Raw genomic sequence first — 19,857 nt, forward strand, 5'->3', positions numbered from 1 at the left:
AGAAACCTTGATGCAAAACTTTTTAAAGCCAGATTTTAATAGACATTTCTGGGGATCTCTGCAGAAGATAACTGGTAATACATTTCGTTTTCCAGATCTGTTTGTGGTGGTAGATTCACATACATCTCATTAGCCCTCGCTAATCCAATATGGCCCACGTGGGACTATAAACTTCTAATTACTTCATAGCAGACATTAATCTAGTCCAATAATTCTAGAGAATTTAGGATAGGGAGCGGAGAGGCCTTCATAAAAACAGGCCCAAAGCAATCCATTTTGAAAACCAATAGTGTTTGGAATGGTCAAAGATCATGCACATTTTATATCCAATTATTTGTAGCTTGAAAATAGACCAATCAAGTTCTCTAGAGGTGGCGTTGGATTGGTCCATTTTCCAGCTGCACGTTTGCACTTTACTTACAGTTTAAATCTATATTTATTTATTTTTTTTTTATTTTTTTTAGCACCTGCATGCTAAGTTTTTTTTTTTTGACGCGCTTTTCTAAAGCGCTTTTGCAGAGCAATTTTTAATTCACTTCCAGTCAGGAAGTGAACTTTGACCCGGAAAAAAAAAAAAAAAAAAAAAAAAAAAAAAAAAAAAAAATTTCCCACCCACAGCACCAACACCCTTGGTATGAATATTTAATCCCCCCTCCCCCCCCCCACCACCACCTATCCATGCCAAGTACTACATTTGTATAAATTTATAATTTAAGGCTTATTGCATAATTAAGGGTGTGCAAATTTTGGAAGTACGTACTACATTGTATACCTTAAATATTTTCCCCTACAAACCTAGCGTAACCCTCGTGCTAAACACTTAGTACAGCTAGGCAAAAAACAAATACCAAACAAACTTACCAAAACCTGATTATCTGCAATAAGTGGCAGCATGACCTGCATCCCATAGCCCTCCGCTATCAGATTTGACACGCTTCTATTAGCTTCAACTATATGCTGTAGAGAAACCGAAAAGGAAAGGTTTGTAGCAGTTCCAATGCTTCCTAGAACCAGCAGTTTACAGTCTATAGAACGATCCCACCCAGATCCATTTCTGTCTTGGGAATAGGTTTCAGCAATCTTGAACGTGCAGTTGTACTTTCCTTCTGATTTGTACAAGTCATTGAATGATCCATTTAAAGGCAGATGACAACCTTCTACAGGTTGGATTGGAGAGGCCATCTGTGAAGAGTTTGAAGAAACTCGTGTTTCATTAAGGGAAATTGGAAGTGTGCTTGAAGGTCCTTCAGAAGCTGCAACAAGAAAAAGGCCACGAGTCAACATCCATCTAAGTTCCCCCAGAGGATGTCCTCTAAAATAACTTCCCACCAAGTAAGCGGACAAAAATACAAAATGCTAGAACTTAAAATGCTAAAGCCAAGTGTGCTTGCATTAACCCAACCAGATTAAAAAACTTCCCAAATCAAGGAAATCTAGGTAATCCATTTCCAAACACGACAGTTTCTAGGCTTAATGGCTCCGAGGGCAAGGGTGCAAAATTGCATACCTTTTGAATTTTCAGTTTAGGTTTGCATTAAGAATCAAAGCCAAAGTTTAGCATTACTTATGCTCCTCGTTTATATCATGCAAATTTGCCTCTTGTTCCCTTTACCGTTAACTACATACTCACCGCAATGACCCAAACTAACTATGTAACTATGTAACCCAGGAAGAGAGGTCCAGCCAAGTCACGAGTGACCCATTTTTTTTTTAATAAAAAAAAAAGTGTTTAACATGTCTGCCCTACCTAAACCGCCGCATCCCCGTGGCTGTAATCTCACTAAATCTGCCCCCCCCCCCCCCCAACTCCCCCCTCAAAATCCACAACTTTTTGGGTTGTGGATTTTGCTGCTAGAGGAGGCAGAGCTATGAGCTGCAGCTCTGCCTCCTTACGTGTCAATCAGCCGCATATCTCCGCCTCTCCCCCACCCCTCAGTGACGGAAGACAGGTGCAGGGGAGAGGTTTCGATCCGGGCTGATAGATGCGCTGAGAGGCAGAGCTGTGGCTCATAGCTCCACCTCTCATGGAAGCACTGCCCGGATTGCCCCCTGGGGAGATAGATTACAGCAGCGGGGATACGGCGGTTTAGGTAGGACAGTAATGTTAAACGTTTTTTTTGAAAAAAACAGGATTTTTACGAGACTTTAGAGTATCATGATCATGCACCTGTACCCATGTCGCGTGCTCATGGAAACTATTGCTCACTCAGAAAATCACCGGTCATTAGTATGCCTTCTTATTTCTCTCTGCTTCAAACACAATAAGGGAATGATAGCTGAGTGAGTTGTTCGCCCTATCCTACACTGCGCCCTGAGCCTGCAGCCCCCCTCGCCTGACTCAGCCTGAATAGTTTTATTTTCTAGATATTAAAACAACTCACCACAGGTAGTCTCCTGCTCCCATTGGTAGACTGTGGCCCCAGTCGCTTGGCAGTCAGAATAAAAATTCCTTAGTGCCTGGCACACATCTTCCTTGCTGTCACTACAAGCTGATGTCAAACAAGAGCCATAATACTGGTAGGCATCAAGGAAAAGCTGGCATTCCTGGAATGGTCCATCAACCCTCACCATGAGCTTGCAATACATTCCCAAACTGAATGGCTTTGGTTCATCACTGTAATAGGAGATCCAGTTAGACACAAACTCATCCTCCGTCAGATTTTCAAAATCATCACTGGGGTTTCCATTGGCATTGCCACAGAGACCGCACACATTTCCGAGATAAGGTGGTTTTAAGGTAATTGAAACCTTGGACGGATCAATGATCAGATTCAGACCAGACTCTGCTTCAATGCGTGTATGAGTGTAGTTTCCTGCAATGTTCACCATGCCAGGCCAAGAGTATGGGAATGGAGTCAAAAATCCATCAACCTAAAAAAATTGGAAGAAAAAAAGGTTTCAGAATCATCATTGGGACATCTTTCAGTGTGACATGAAGTATTGCAAGCCTGAGAAATATTAAGGTCAACATTGCCGACCTCTGAAAATACCGGCTGTTTAGCTGTATTGATAAACACAGCTGGTTTGCATACATGTTCTGGGTAGTGTACTGGTTAAGGGCTCTACCTCTGACACAGGAGACCAGGGTTCCAATTTCTGTTTGTTCAGCAAGCAAGCACCTAGTCAGTGAGTAGACCTTGGGCAAGACTCCCCAACACTACTACTTCCTACCGAGCGCGCCCTGGTGGCTGCAGTCCTGTCGCTTTGTGTACACCAGGAGAAAAGCACAACAAATGTATCTTTTCTACAGGAAAGATTTGCAGGTTCTATAGCCAGTCCAGTAATGCCTAAATTCCATTGCACATATAATGTAGATTCATACTAAATAGTTTCTTTCAAAAGAATACTGTTTTAGTAGAAGCATTTCTGGAGTTGCCATTAAGGTAACCACTTACCACTATGATACAATTTGCCAAACTATCATTTACAACCATTTTTTTTTTAAGAATCTGAAATCATTTGGGACCACCAATAGACAAAAATCAAACCAATCCAATCAAATTGACAGGATCATCCTAAAATCAGATTGACGTCCTTAGTCTAATCGGAATGGTTAGGAGATTTTTGTCCATTAGTGGTCTCAAATGATCCTTTAAAGAATCATTCGAAAACTATCGTTTGACAAACTATGGTAAGTGGCCACCTTTAGGCAGCTTGGCCTATCAACAGTCTCAAGATCTACCTCCCAGGAGTATTGTGTAAACAGTTCATGCAGAATCAGGGTACATATGCTAGGACAATCAGAGGTGGCTACTAATGATAGAAGTTGCCAAACAATAGTTTACAGCCACTAGGGCACATGCTCAGAAGGTAGTAGCAATGTTAGGGAGTCCATTCAAAGGAATCCTTCCTGAATAGGTGCTGGCTTACTGAACAGGAAGTGCCAAGATTCAAAGATCCAAGACCAAAAACCTGGTCACCTGTGTCCATAGGTGGTGCTGGGGGAGGGGCCGGGGTTTTGAAGCACCCCCAGCTGCCCGGCTCCCTTTAGTGCTACAAGAAAATGGCCACCGATGTCCACAAATGGACATCAGTGGCCATTTTTTGTAGCACTACCGAGGGAGAGGAGGCTGGGAGACTCAGACGCCTGACGCAGGAGCGGCACCGGCGGGAATAGCCACAGAGGCAGGGCCGGCGCTACCATTAAGGCAAAGGAGGCAGCTGCCCCAGGGCCCCACAGCTTGTAGGGGCCCCCAGTGGCTACAAGAGGAAAAAAAATGTTTCAAATCGGCCTTATAGTTTTTGAGAAAATCGATTTTAAAGTTTTAAAGGAAAAAAAAACACATTTAAAAACCTGCCGACTTTAATGGTTAATAGCAAATCCACCTTAAATGCTAGAAACCCTAAATTTGCAGGATATGTTAAGGAGATTAGGAATAAGAGGAAAAAACAATTTTTCAAAAAGACCTTATAGTTTGAGAAAATCGATTTTAAAGTTTAGAAGGAAAAAAGTATAGTTTTAAATGCGGTAAATGTAACTTTTAGTAGCAAACCTAACGGTAGTGTCATTTTACATGTATCAAACGAAAGCGCAATCAATTTCCTGACGGGGTTTCCAGGGTGTCCATACGCAGCCACAGCGCTTTGGCCAGGGATCGCTATACAGCCGCAATATGGCTGTATGAAGATACCTGTCATTTTTTCCTATTTCCCCCATTTTTTTTTTTTGTTTAGAGTGTGGGAATTTAAAAAAAAAAAATTGTGGGGTTCACCTTCCTGAAACTTTTTAACCCCTTGTCCCCCATGCAGGCTGGGATAGCCAGAATGTGGAGCTCTGACCGATTGGGACTTCACACCCTGACTATACCAGCTGCAAAAAAGGTCCCCTAATGCCGATTTTTGTTCCGGGTTATATGTTGGGGGCCCCCCAGGTTTATTCTGCCCTAGGGCCCCATTGTTGCTTAAACCGGCCCTGCATAGAGGTAGTGGCTGCTAGCTCAGAAGGATGCACGAGCGTCGGCCGCAGGAAGGGCTAGTGGAGCAGCTCTACTACCTACGCTGGGGAACTATACTACCTATAATGGGGCAACTTTATTACCTATACACGACCACTTTCCAGTGCATAGACACGCCCCATTTTGACCACACCCCTGTTTTTAGCCATGCCCCATTTTTTGGTGGCACAAGTTTGCAGCTACCCCTAGAAAAGATCAAGCACCTGCATAGCACCCCTAAACAGATTTCCTGGAGCTGCCACTGCCTGTGTCTGGGCAACTTGAGAGATGGCAGGAACCTGGAACGGTGGACTGCCGTGCCTAGGGCCCACATTCACACTTGCAAAATTATCGCTTTTGCTAGAGTTTTGCTCAGGTGATTTGCCATTCACACTTGCCGATTTTGCGATCGCGATTAGCGCTTCTATAGCACTAACCGCAATTGCCAGGAAATGGTGCAGGCTACAAATTTGCGTTTGCCAATTTGCGTTAATCGCTGGTGATTAACAAATCGCCTGAGAATGGGCCCATAGGGCATTATTGCACTAGCGCTTAAGTTCTAGCGCTTGAGCGTTTTGCCGAAATCGCTGACAAAACGCTCAAGTGTGAATGGGGCCTTACAGTTCTTATTTATTTAACTAACTTCAGAGTAGTACTTGAAGTGTTACAGATCTCAACAATTTTCTTGCTCCTGAAGATCCTGTGATACCCGGCCGGGATACGGTGGTCTGCACGCTTCTCCCATATCTAGGTACTAGTCAAAGCGTGCCTCCTCACTACCCAAAGAGGCCGAGCACCTAAGCGCAACTGTCAGGCATACAATCAAAAGTCAATTCTTTATTTTTATCTAGTGAACATATAATAGGGATGCTAACCAGGCAATCCAAAAGTTAAAAAATTGCTTCAAAAAAATGCCCTAGTTTCCCAGGCTCTTATTTCTTACATCTGCCACACAAAGGAAGTTGCAGGGCATGCTGGGTTTTTTCTTCTTTACTTCCCCTCAGACATAACTAATGCAGCCGATTGGCTTAAGCCCATTTTCTGCCAGTTTTTCCCCTCCCACACCGTGACCTCAGTTCCTCTCTGATTGGCCAATATTTCTCATGCTGGGACAATGTACTTTCTACTGCAGAGCTGGGTGGGAGTGAAGACTGGGAGGAGGGCAGGCAATGATACAGTGTAAGGGAGGAAATGTCAGGATTAGCTTCAAGATAGTCAAAATGGAAAATCCCAAGAAGGGTTTTTATTTTTTTTACTATAGAAAAAAAAAAAAAATCAAAGTTTTGTTTTGCAATACATATAAAGTATTTTATCTACTTATGTGTTTTTTCTGAGATAGTATGGCTGACCACTCTAACCTTTACACTATCCAGCCTATGTCCTCTGGTAGCTTTGTGATGTCCCGCAATGCTGTCTCAAGACCCCACTTCAATGCCAGGCCCCACCTCCCCCTGGAGAAAAAAAAAAAAAAAAAAAAAAAAAACACACCCAGCTATTTACTGCAGTAAATAGCCAGGCGTTTTTTCACCGAGAAGAGACGGCACCAGAAGTGGAGTGATGTGGGGTCTTCAGGACGGCTGCACGGGACATCACACCCAAGGTAAAATATGAACTTTCTTACAGCATCGCTGCATGCTCTCTTTTTTCAGCCTAGAGGTCCTCAATGACAAATTCCAATTCTACCCAGTCACATGTGTACAGGAATATTTTACTGTTAAGTAGAAGAGGTGGTTAAGGAGTGGTCGATTTCCTACAATTTCTTACCTCAACTCCATCATTGTCTTCATTTAAGAGGATAGTGTATCCAGAAATCTTCAGCTTGGAGTCTTGAAGCACTGCTAGATTGCTTTCAGGATCAAGCAGTCTCCTCATTTGGACTTCAACGTCTGTGGCAGCTGGGAGTTCAGTGGTAGGGCACTTTGTGGTGAGCAATGTACGTAAACATTCCCCCTCAGCAGTGAAAGTGGCCCCATCGAATGTATGGTAGGTTTGTCCAGACACCCAACAAGTTGGAAGCTTTGGATAGCATGCCCTAATGCCCTGCACAGTTTTACACTCCTCTTCATCAGTACAGGTGTGATCATTACAGATCAGGTTACCACTACAGGTACACTCCTTCCGGCACTGATCAGTGTAGAACTTTTCACCTGCATCCATATATTGTCCATCCACATAACACCCACAGCCTTCATATGGTACACAAGTGTCATCACGCAAGATATAGCCTTCTTCACAGACACAACCTTCTCGACACGGGAGTGGGCAAGACTCTGGCAAGCTGACTCCACACACAGGTGGGCAACTGGGAGCACACAGGGAGTAGTATGAATTTGGTGGGCACTTGTAATCTATGAAAAAAAAAAAAAAAAAAAGGAGAGAGTGTTACGGTAAGTTTGAAATGAACCAATGCCTTTCAGAAAACCACACATTAAATGATTCCTTATTGGAAGAGATAAAGGAGAACTGTTTTACAAGAAGAAACCGCCTTCATATAACTAAATACCAGTTGCTCAGCAGCTTTGCTTGTCTATTTGGCTTCAGTAGTGTCTGAACACCACCAGAAATAAGCATGCAGCAAATTGTCAGATCTGACAATGTCAAAAACACCTGATCTGCTGCATGCTTGTTCGGGTCCATGGCTAACTTTATTAGAGGCAGAGGATCAGCAGTATAGCCAGGTAACCTGTATTTTTTAAAAGGAAATAAATATGGCAGCCTCCACATCTCGCTACAGTTGTCCTTTAAGATCTACTAAAGTAGCCTTTCCATGATTATGCATTGGGAAAGTAGACCATTCTAGACAACTACAACAAAGGTACAAAGCAGATCTGTACTTTAGACCTGAAACTGGCATGCCAGAGATCTAGATATATGAGCTTGGTTGTTGGTAAAATGGGTGACTGTTACTGTGTTAGCACCATTAGATAGACTGTCTCCAAGCTCTTCAAAGTTTTCGGGATCATTTTAGGAGGTCCTTGGGAAGGGGGTGGAGAGGTGTACATTTACGCTAGTTCTTTAAGGTCTACAGCTGTTAAAGACCCATTCCCTGCAGAAGAAAGGTTTCCTCGAAGTGGGTACCATTATTTCACCCAGCTTAGTCTTGTATCTAGGGTGACATTTTACTCTAAACCACCATCCTTTCCAGCTGCAAACAGGTATTAGACAGAGTCCCAGCGATTTGTCATAACGGCCTCACTTGACCATCAAAGGCCATGCTCAGACTTTTGATCATTTAAGCAGCTGGATGGAATTGCTATCTAAAGTGGGGAGACCAGTGTATAAAAATCATCCATGCATAACCGAGTAGTCACAAATACCTCCTGTTTTAGGAAAGCACAATTCTGTTTTACATAGCATTTTTTTTTTTTTTTTTTTTTTTTTTTTTTTTAGCAACAGGGCTATTTGTTCCTTTTTAGCCCCCTTATACACTTCCGGCGCAGCTTCAACTCCAATTTAGTTATTTATTGGGGGGGGGGGCAAATTGGGCATGATGGTTGACTGGAGGGGCTAGATTTGGGTGAACAAAAAACTTGTATAGCAAGCTTTAAATGTTTTTTTGCCCAACTCAGGTTGATATAATGAAGGCCAACTAGTCCAGCAGTAGTTTGACAGTATGCTGCATTCCTTACTTGCTAGCAAGCTGCTCCTGTGTGAACAGATCACAAACAAATCATTCCATCCCCTGCCTGTGTCTCACGGATCTACAGTCAGGAGGGGGGGGGATGGGTAGATTGGCATTGCTGGAGGCTACAGCTTATATTTTACAGACAGGAAGTTTTGAATCAAGATCTTGATTAAAAACTTCCTGTTTAGCCTCCAGCAATGCCTTTTACATACAGGAAGTTTTGAATCAGGATTATCGGATTATCTGGATTCAAAACTTCCTGTCTGTAAAATACAAGCTCTACAAGTGCAACTTGACAAAGGCCTGTTAAGGCCGAAACAATCTGTCATTGCGATTACTTCACGATTCATTAAAGTATTAGAGCTATAATACTCTGGTGACCAGTGGCGTAGCTAAGGCGCTGTGGGACCCAATGCAAGTTTTACAATGGGGCCCCCTCAAGAACTCTACATAAAATGGATATAGTGCACCAAAACCTGCCAATGGCAACTGCAGTGTCAGAGGTGCAAGAAAGGGATGGGGACAGCCTGTTAATGATTCCAACTATCCAAAGCATCTATAGAAGTGATTATTACCAGCACAGGACCAATAGAGAGCTAATACTGCAGTTAGGGAGGGCTCTTTTGGGCCCCTCTGTCCCAAGAACCCCAATGCAATTGCAACCTCTGCAACCCCTATTGCTACGCTACTGGTGGTGACGGTCCTTTGTGGATTTCTACTTTTGTGACCCCTTGGTTCTGGGGTGGGACCATGGCAGACATTGGATTTCTGTGCCTTGATTGGTGCTCCTGGGCCTACTTATAAGAAAAAAAGAAAATCCTTCAGCTAGTAAGCCTTCAGACTATTTCAGTTGACTGACAATTGTATATATAAAAAAAAAAAAAAAAAAATCCAGAAGTACAGATTTTTGTATGTAATATAGTTGCAAAAACAACAAAAGTGTCATCAAGATACATTACTACAAGAGATCTTGCAGGGCCCAGGGCATGGCTTTAGCTGACTGGAAACATATTTCCCCTCCCCCAAACTAGGAACATGAAGGGAGGTGGTGAGAGGAAGTTATAATTTCTGGGAGCGAGCAGGCAGTAAGGCCCCGTTCACACTGCACGCATTTCCAGCCGCGTTTTGGAAACAAGTGCAGGTGGCCGACACGCACGATAGACATCGCATAGAGTGCAATGTCTGATGTTCACACTGCATGTGTTCCGGACCTGTGCGGTCCAGGAACGCATGCTGGACGCATTTTTTGTAAAAACGCGTGGCTGTCCCATTCACTTTTCAGTGATGGGATCAGCCATGCAACGCACACAAACATGGATCGTGTGTTTGCATGCGTTGCGTTACGCATGCGTGGTCATCCGCGTTTGTGATGTGAACGGGGCCCAAGTTGCTGAGGAAACTGGATCCATGCACAGATTAAAGGCCACCTGAGGTGAAAAGAAACTAACGAAATAAACAAATTGCATCCCATCTGCCTTCTAAAAATGTATATCTTAAATTTTATTTTATGTTTAAACCTACTTTAAGTTTTAACTGTTTTGTTTTTGCTCAATGACATTCATTGAAGTATGCCAGAGCTAAACTTAATTGACCCTTTTTATATTTTTCCTGCTCTCAGAAGCCATTTTCTGCTAGGAAAGTGTTTTATAGTTCAAATTTCTTATCAGTGAGGGTCACACTGTAGCCACTTCCTGTCTGAGTCAGGGCTGAGTCAGTCATTTACATACCTGAAAGTTAAACTATTTCAGGCAAAGAATAAAAAAAAAAAAAAAAGAGCATAGTGATTGGTGTGCTTGCCACTGTACATACACACGTCTATCACGTCACATGTCACCTCGGGTATCCTTTAAGCCAGTATTTTCTTTATTTTGCATAAGCCTGTGCACAATTAGATTTTATTAAATAAAACCACCACACAAATACCAGAACAGTGCCTGGACCGGAGGTGGTGGCGGTTTACTACTCACCACAACTTGTTTGCGATCGCCATTCCTCCATGGAGACCCCAGCTTCCTGGCATGCAGACACATAGCTGGAGAAGGAGGAGCATAGCGTGGTCTGGTTACAAAGGTCGGCAACGCATGCCTCAATGTACGCCATAGGATGCACCTGTTCATAACAGTTGCTGAATAGCCCGTCAGCCACATCCAGCTGTCCACAATAGTCCGGGGACCGGTGAAGCACAATGTCGTCCACACTGCAGGAGTATCGGATTCCTTGGCATTGGTCACTACACGGAAAGTTGGATGTAAGATTTACAGGAGAACACAAGCCACAAACGCCTCTTGAATAAGACTCTGGAATCCTGACCAGCAAATGTCCCGTCTGGTCGTAGGAAACCACCAGCCCGAAGGCAGATTGCAAGAGAAACCCCTGCAAGCCACTTCTGATGATCTTCAAGAGATTCCCCTCTATGTATGGAGTCTGGACGAGGGTTCCATCAACCTATAGAAAGATGCAGGTGTCAGAACACTATTGAATACAAAGTCTTATTACATTAGAGTCTCCAAACTGAAGTCACAGCATACACTTATTTGCGCTTAATGATCTACCACAAAAATCTGGGTGTGGTAGAAGTACAGAAACAAGCCACAAAAGGACCGGTGAAGGGCGTGTGGAAGGCTTTAATTACCAGGAAAAGTTGGACAAACTGCGCATCTTTTCTGCAGACAACATAAGCCCAAAACCTGGTACACATCCAGTTTTGGTCGGTCAATTTTTCCACTTCCCTGTAGTAGGAGCGCTTACCTTAATCTGTATACGGTATTCAAAGTCGTTGCCCCTCATACTACATGGAGGTGGTAAAATTGGTCAGTGATTAGCCATTTACACATTGGAGGCATGTATGCAACTTTAGAGGGGATCTCGCTAACACAAATACAGAGAGCAATATTATAGCTTGACAGGCTTGTGCACAGACAAGGGTAACTCATCTGTATAGCGAAAATACATTTTTTTTCCCCGTTTAGAAAGTGGTTCTTTACAGTAAGAGTGGTTAAAATCTGATATATCTTACCACAGAACTCATGGGCAATTTCCCAGCAGATTCTAGAGTATTTTATATGAATTACCACCTGAGTCAAGGGGAATTTTTTTTTTCTTTTTCAAAGCCTAGTAGACCTCACATTTTGATTGCTCATTGGCCAATTTTGCTTCTTGCACGTAGTACGAGAGCTCACCTACACACTAAAGCCTGGTACACTTTCAGTGATTACCACCTCCATGTAGTATGAGAGCTTACATACACAATCTCCCGACATCTGTTGACCCGCATACTAAACAGAAGTGGCAAAAATGGTGACTTGGCAATTGAAAGTTTTTAACAGGCGTTTAGTATATGTGGCCCACATTCTGCATGGGAGAGATCGTAATATTGGCCAGCCATTGTCCAAAACAAATTGGATGCATGTTATGCGAGTTACAATGCGATTCAGGCAGATTTAGTCAGATCGATTTCCAACATGTCAGTTCTGATTTGATTTCGGATCGATTTCCAACTGTTTTCCGTTTACCCTCATCAGAAAGCAATCATAAAAAAGGATTGTAAATCAGATTACACGTGTTGGAAACAGGCCTGGATTTACATCACAGGAGCCTATAGGCACAGCTGTCCTGGCACCTTCGACTTAGTCCTCCATGAACCTACAAACCCTGTCCATAAAATTGCACTGCGAGTGTGCAGACTTGCCCAGCTGTCACTTCTCCCTTACTTCCCATTCCCATCATAGGTAGCTACAGGTGCCCCTTAGTATTAGGTAGCCATAAATACTGAGGAACATCAGTATTAAAGAGAGTCTGAAGCAAGAATAAATCTTGCTTCAGACCTTAGATAGCAGGGGCGTGTGCCCCTGCTAAACCGCCGCTATCCCACGGCTTAACGGGGGTCCCTTCATCCCCAAATCCCCTCCTTAAAGCGGGGGAGCGCTTCCTGGTTGGGGCAGGGCTAACCGCCACAGCCCTGCCCCACGCGCGTCTCAGACACGCATCTCCGCCTCTCCCCCGCCCCTCTAAGTCTTCCTTCACTGAGAGGGGCGGGGGAGAGGCGGCGATGCGCGTCTGATAGACGCAACTGGAGGCAGGGCTGCAGCCGTTAGCCCTGCCTCCAGGAAGGGAAGATTTACGACCAAGACTACGACCAAGTCTTGCGGGGGTGGGTTTGGGGGTGAAGGGACCCCCGTTTAGCGGCGGGATAGTGGTGGTTTAGCAGGGGCACACATGCCCCTGCTAACTATGAGCTCTGAAGCGAGATTTAGCCTCGCTTCAGAGTCTCTTTAAGTAGCTAGAGATGCCCCTGACTGAAGTCAGTGGAATGTTGTCAGTGGAATGCTGAGGCGAGCAACCTCTCATTTGCACTTTCATCAGGACTCTGCATAGGGAAGGAGGGAGACACTCAGGGAGCGGAGTGAGCCGCCTTTCCATCAGGCACCCGTAGGCACGTGCCTACAGTGCCTTATAGTGAATTCTGCCCTGGTTGGAAATAAATTGAGCTGACAGTAAATATGCCTGAAAATCTCAGTGTACCTAGCATGAGGATAATTGGCCAAGCCTTGGAAGTGATTTTGCCTTCTGGATTGGCTGGGATCCAGAGGTGCAGGACAGGGTTGTGTCATATGTTATGGTCTAGCTAGATGGTTGTCCTTTTTAACCATGGAACTTTAGGTTCTCAAGGAGATGCCAATATTCCAGTTATGCCAGTTTGTGTACGCAGTTTGAAAATGGCTTCAAAAATCACCAGGAAGAGCTTTAATTGGCTCAAATGTACAACAGCCTACAAATAGCAGGTTATCGATCCAATCACAGCATGTATTTTCAGTTTTGTGTCAACACGTTTACAGTCCACACCTGAAGCAAAAGTAAAGGTTTTGGAATGAGGATCAGTGGCGGAACAGACATGAAAACAGATCCCATGTCGAGTTTTGGAACAGTTTACATTTGATAGCCTTCTGATCCACTCATTGTGATGGAGTTTATCATAGAAGCCTATGGTGGGAACTAATCTGCATCAGACCACAAATACTACCCTAAATGGGCCAAATTATAAATTAAAATCATAATTCTATAAACAAAGATTAAAGAGCAAATCACACACTAACTATATCGGTTCCACAGAGTTACGACTTGTCAGTCTTGCCTTCTAATGGGTTGAATGGTTGGATCATTGAATTTTTTTCAATCTTAAAAACTCATAACTAGTAACAGTATAGCTGAGGCCTGTGGTACTTAGAGGAACTTAAAGCAAAAATTGGAAGGGGGGGGGGGGGGTTGGAGAAGAGATCGAGGTGATGGCCATTTGCTGAGTAATGTGTTCATATTGTTTGAACAACAATCAGCCTGCACACACTGCTGGAGGACATGGGAAAAAAATAAATAAAGCACTGCCATTATCTATAACCACACCCCTTAGCAATGCAACAGGCTAAAAAAGTTTTTTTTTTTTTTAATAAAGATTTATCCACAGAGGGAGATACTGGTTGCTTGACTGTTAGAAAACTACCGCCATCTTTTTGGTTGAAAGGAGGCGACAGGAAGCATGAGACAGTTCCAACTGTCCTGTGTCCTGATCACCCCACCCAGCTGCATGCAGTAGGCAACAAGAACATCAGAAATCCCTTCATGCCTTGCACAGCATTAGGGAAAAATGCCCGGGCAAATTTCTTTGATGGGGTGGAGCTTAGCTTCTGTGCAGCTAAAAATGAGGCTTGTGTAAGAAACAAAGTTCTGATACACTGAAACCTTTAAAGTGAACCTCCAGACTAAAAATCTACTGAGCAGCACTGAAAAGGCTTGGTGTTTCTTTAAGTATGAGTGCATAGTTGAATTGAGTCAATTACACTAGTCATTTTCACATCAAGCTGTATAATGTGTACCTTTTATGACATGTTTATCTGGTCTTATATAAAAGACTATTTAAATGGGTTGCTACCTAGAATATGACTTGAGATTGGAATTAGAGGCCATTATTCAATTTACTTTTTCTCCTAGGGCAATGATCTGAAAACTTGGCCCTCCAGCTGTTAAGGAACTACAAGTCCCACAATGCATTGCAGGAGTCTGACAAGTCTTGATTCATAAAGGCAAATGCATTGTGGGACTTTGTTCCTTAACAGCTGGAGAGCCACGTTTGCAGATCACTGTCAGAAGATAATTTTGATCTTTTTAAAATAATCTTTCAGTGGTGGTGAGCACAAAGTTTTGCACATTTGTAATTTGCAATACGGATGCAAAATTGTAATGCAAAGTTTTCAGAAAATGTTTAATTCATTTTACATGTAAATGTAATTCATCCATCATTTTGTGTAATTATGCAAAATTTTGTATAATTTGTATCGGATTTGGTGCTTAAAGGGGCACTATGGCGAAAAATTGTAAAATGTGCAAACACTTAAGTATGTTTTTTCCACAGTAAAAATGAGCCATAAATTACTTTTCTCCTATGTTGCTGTCACTTACAGGAGATAGTAGAAATCTGACAGAAGTGACAGGTTTTGGACCAGTCCATCTCTCCATGGGGGGGGGGGGGGGGTGATTCTCAGGGGTTTATTTTCAAAAGCACTTAGTAAATGCAGTTGCTCTGTCCAACTGCCAAAAAACTGTAGCGAGCAGGGAAGCCGGCCAATATTGTTTCAATGCTTTTTAGGAGGAGATCACTTTATAAAGAATAAAAGCCTTGCTGAGAATCCCCTATGAAGAGATTGACTAGTCCTAAACCTGCTGACAGAAGCAACTTTCTACTACCTACTGTAAGGGACAGCAACATAGGAGAAAAGTAATTTATGGCTCATTTTACTAGAGGGGGGGGGGGGGGGGGGGATGTATAAGTTTACACATTTTAAATTTTACAGTTTTACAATTTTTCGCCATAGTGCCCCTTTATTGTCAAAGCCTCCCATACATGCCATCACCAAAACTGATATTTTAAAGGGGAATACTGGGAACAACTGAAACAATTATTTTTCAAATATACCTTGCATTATAATTGATTTTCTCAAACTACAAGTAAAAAAAAAAAAAAAAAAAAAAAAAAAAAGGTTAATTTTAACTCAGAAAGACAACAAAAAAACCTGCATTTTTAAAAACAATTTTTGGAAAAACTAGGCCTTTGTTTTTTGAACATTTTTTGGGACTTGTACTCAATATTCTCCTTAAAGAGACACTAAAGCGAAAAAAATATGATATAATTAATTGGTTGTGTACTATGAATAATTACTAGAAGATTAGCAGCAAAGAGAATATTCTCATACTTTTATTTTCAGGTAGTGTTTTTTCTAACATTGCATTATTCTATAATATGTGCAGATTACACAACACTCAGCATTCAAAATGAGTCTTTCAGAGCAGTCTGTGAAGTAATGACCTCTCCTCTAGCAGAGGAAAAGTAAATAGTCCAGGAACAGTTGAGATAATAAAAGTCAGATAACAGCCCTCTCCATGACTAACTTAGTCGGAGAGCTTAATGGCTTGTTTGCATAGAGATAACAACTGGAGTTTCTCAACTCTTCCTGTACTGGAAACAATTAGACTGATGTATCAGATCCTAATGTTTTATTTCTTAGCTGTGCTACACATACAAATCAAAATCATAATATAATTTTTTTTTTCGCTTCAGTGTCTCTTTAACATATGTAGCAATTTGTGTCGATAGCATGTATGGGGACTTTGCTATTAACAGCTAAAGTCTGCATAAAATTCCGAAAATGTACATGAAGTTATGAATGATTATACAAAATCAATTGAAATTACAAATCATAATTACATATAGGCGTAATTGCAAAAATGTACACAAAAAGGTCATCTAATCGCAATTAACGGATTACAATAACTACCTTTCAGCACACTGCTATTGAAGTACCAAAAACTAAGTGAAAAGTACTGTCAAAATTATTCAGAGTATTTGCTTGCTGGTGGCTTAACCACTTGAGGACCGTGGTGCTAAACCACCCTAAAGACCAGGCCATTGTTGACTAATTGGGCCACTACAGCTTTAAGACCTAGCTGCAGGGCCTGAGCACACAAGCGATTTCCCCTCTTCTCCCCGCCAACAGAGCCCTCTTTTGGTGGGGTCTGATCACCCCAGAGGTTTTGATTTTTTTTTTAATTTTTAAAATCCTCCCTCCCCCTGCCAGCCAATCAGCATGATCGACTGTCATAGGCTCCAGCCCATGACCGCAGATCACTTAACCCTGCCAGGGGACAGCTGTGTCACACGTCTGTCCCCAGTATGGCACTGCTGCAGATCGCAGTGCTGTACAATGTTTATAGCAGTTTCACCATCTAACAGCGGCGGTCGCTGCTCGGAGACTGTTAAAGGTGGGGCTCTGCCTTCCAAGCAGAGATGCGCACAATCTCCTGCTAGCCCCATAGAGGGCCGTTCCTGGGGCTGCCGCGGTGTCCACTCCAGTTCGACTGGAGCGGTCGGCAAGGAGTTAAAAAGATTTATTAATATGACATGAAAGTACCAGCTAGGAGAAAAGTTAAGAGAAAAGGTGAGAGCCTATGTTGTGTCATTTCTTATGGCAAAAAAAAAAACAAAAAAACAAAAAAAAAAAAAAAAAAAAAACTAAAACAAACTTACAGCGACATGTCCAGACTCTGGATTTAAGGTGATGTTTTTTCCGAAGACCACAATATTGACCGCTGTTGAATGGGGCACATTTTGTCTATCTTGAACCATCTGCACATGAAAGAACTCCAGACCAGAATGTGGGGTGCAAATGACAGCTACTGTGGGCTGGCAGAAGCCATTCCTGGGCAAGTCCTTTCCATCAAACCTTACGTAATGAGAGTCACCATACAAAGAGCAAGATACAAGCGAATGAGGTACACAGATAAATTCATCATCGTCTTGCTCACAGGTGTAGCCTAAGCCTACATCACACGGTTGGACCTCGTGGCAGTCCACGTTGGAAACATTACAACGACACTGAGTGGTACAGGTTTCAAGCATAAATTCCTTTCCTGGAGGGTAATATCCATCCTCAAAAGCACAGCCACATTCACCGGGAGGGACGCAGGTGCCCCATGCACTGAGCTTCAAGTGTCCTTCACAAATGCAGGCCTCATAGCAGGAATGGGGGTCGCAGTTTGTGTCTTGACCTTCCCAGCAGCTTGACTGACAAGCTGAAGGACAAGCTTGGTAGTGGCTATTGGGTGGACATTGAAGAGCTGCAAGAGTCAAGGATAGAATAAGTTTAATACAACAGTATTGCAACACTGTAAAACATATTTAGCACTTCACAAATGCAAAGGCTTCTGTAGCACAGAACTGGAAAATCAAGGGACTATACAGCATATTAGAGGTCTTAACAGTAAAACATGTACATTAATGGGAGGGGCAAGGGCATTTGGGAGCAATCAGAAACAAACCGCTAAATGACCAAGACCCCAAAATTTCAAAGTTAAGGACAGTGGCATGAAATATTTTTACAGCACTTGACAAAAAAAAAAAAAAAAAAAAGGTTAGTGCTACCAGGACAACTAATGTTGCTCTCCTGAATGGCAAGTATAGAAATATCACAGATAGCCGGGTACAGGTTAGAAGGGGAGGCGTGGCAGCACAGGACAGTGATTCAGAGCAAGCTGGGAGGAGGAATTGCAGCACATGATACTGATAGGTGCAGGCTGGGAGGAGGCATGGCAGCACAGGGCACTGGTAGGTGCAGGCTGGGAGGAGGCGTGGCAGCCCAGGACACTGATAGGTGCAGGCTGGGAAGAGGGGCATGGCAGCACAGGACACGGATAGGTGCAGGCTGGGAAGAGGGGCATGGCAGCACAGGACACTGATAGGTGCAGGCTGGAAGGAGGCGGTATGGCAGCACAGGGACACTGATAGGTGCAGGCTGGAAGGAGGTGGTATGGCAGCACAGGACACTGATAGGTGCAGGCTGGAAGGAGGAGGCATGGCAGCACAGGACACTGATAGGTGCAGGCTGGAAGGAGGAGGAAGCAGGGCAGGACACTGATGGATGCAGGCTGGAAGGAGGAGGCATGGCAGCACAAGAAACCAATCGGTACAGAGTGGATAGTAGCACCATGGCAGGCAGACCTGCAAAATGGCATTTCAGATAGTAATGCATATATTTGCCAACTTCCTATACTGACAGGAGCATCTCAGTGCTGGGTCATAAGGGCCCATTTCACTATATGCATTGCAAAAACACCCACTGTTTTTACATTGAGCGTCATGGGATCAGTGAATAATGGCGCACAGCGCCTATGCATAAAAATGGCGCCGCATTAAAAAAGATATGCTTATTGCCATTTATCGTTAGTACTGCATAATAATGGCGCACAGGGAAAAAGAAAAACGGCACACTAATGTTATTTATCAGTAGCGCCCTACATAAGTCAAACTGCAGACGTCATTTAACTGCAAAATGGTGAATTGATTTAATGTAACACTGTCAAGGTTAGGGTTAGGCACCACGGGGGTCTTAGGGTTAGGCACCACTAAGGGGGTGGTTAGGTACAGGGAGGGTTCTGTGTGAGAGTAGGGTTAGGTATAGTTACTGTACACTATACACCACCAGGGAGGTGGTTAGGTTTAGGCACCACCAGGGGGGTGGTTAGGGTTAGGCACCTCCAGGGGGGTCTTAGGGTTAGGCACCACCAGGGGGGTTTAGGGGTTAGGGATAGGTGCAGAGAGGGTTCTGTGTGTTAATGCTAAATAATGATAAGGCTTTAACGTTAAATAGCGATAAGCAGCAAACGGATTAGCGGCAACACTGTGCGCCATTATTCACAGGCGCCATTTTCAGATGGATGCCCAGGACCAGCACATTGATGGTCTTGTGTGCCATTGGTGGCCCTGTGTCCATAAGCTTTGGACAATTCTACAACTATGTGCATAGTGAAAATCTCAAACTTCTTGGACTCTTGAGCAGAGATGGATTAAGATGTAATGGGGCCCTAGGCAATGTAGTAGATTTGGAGCCCAGGCACTTAGGTTGCCTGGTGGAGGATCCTGCTCTGCTCTTGAGAACACCCTTTGTATGAAACCAACCAACTAGATCTGAAGAACACAGGTGCTTTAGTCCATAGTCTAGATCTATTTCATATTCTCAATGCATTTGTGCTACACATTAAGTTCATCAGAGCAGGTTATGAATTGCAATCTGGACAACTTACCACACTGACTTTGACTTCTCCAACCAGTCATGTTTATTCCTTCAACTTCACAAGCCAGTGCATAGGCCTCAAGGGCTAAGCAGACACTTTGTTGCTTGTAGGCTTCAGACCCACAGCTCTCCATAAAGGGCGTTGGATCCAGTGTAGAGTGACAAGCTTGAAAGATTTCATATT

At 43.3% G+C, this 19,857-nt stretch overlaps 1 protein-coding gene across 1 annotated transcript in view; it reads right to left on the bottom strand.

The window, feature by feature from the left end:
* The window catches only part of LOC137523039 (IgGFc-binding protein-like), a 33,500-nt gene extending 13,689 nt beyond the window's left edge, over positions 1–19,811 (bottom strand). Inside the window, exons 1-6 of the mRNA XM_068243228.1 lie at positions 19,684–19,811; positions 17,132–17,721; positions 10,527–11,004; positions 6,699–7,282; positions 2,382–2,871; positions 862–1,253 (exon numbers count right to left, since the gene is read on the bottom strand). Coding sequence (XP_068099329.1) covers positions 862–1,253; positions 2,382–2,871; positions 6,699–7,282; positions 10,527–11,004; positions 17,132–17,721; positions 19,684–19,807 — 2,658 coding nt within the window. The 5' untranslated portion in view covers positions 19,808–19,811. The remainder of the gene's footprint in view (positions 1–861; positions 1,254–2,381; positions 2,872–6,698; positions 7,283–10,526; positions 11,005–17,131; positions 17,722–19,683) is intronic.
* Between the last annotated feature and the right edge of the window lie 46 nt (positions 19,812–19,857).

The sequence above is a fragment of the Hyperolius riggenbachi genome, chromosome 6 (assembly GCF_040937935.1).
Source record: "Hyperolius riggenbachi isolate aHypRig1 chromosome 6, aHypRig1.pri, whole genome shotgun sequence".
In the NCBI taxonomy this organism is placed as follows: domain Eukaryota; kingdom Metazoa; phylum Chordata; class Amphibia; order Anura; family Hyperoliidae; genus Hyperolius; species Hyperolius riggenbachi.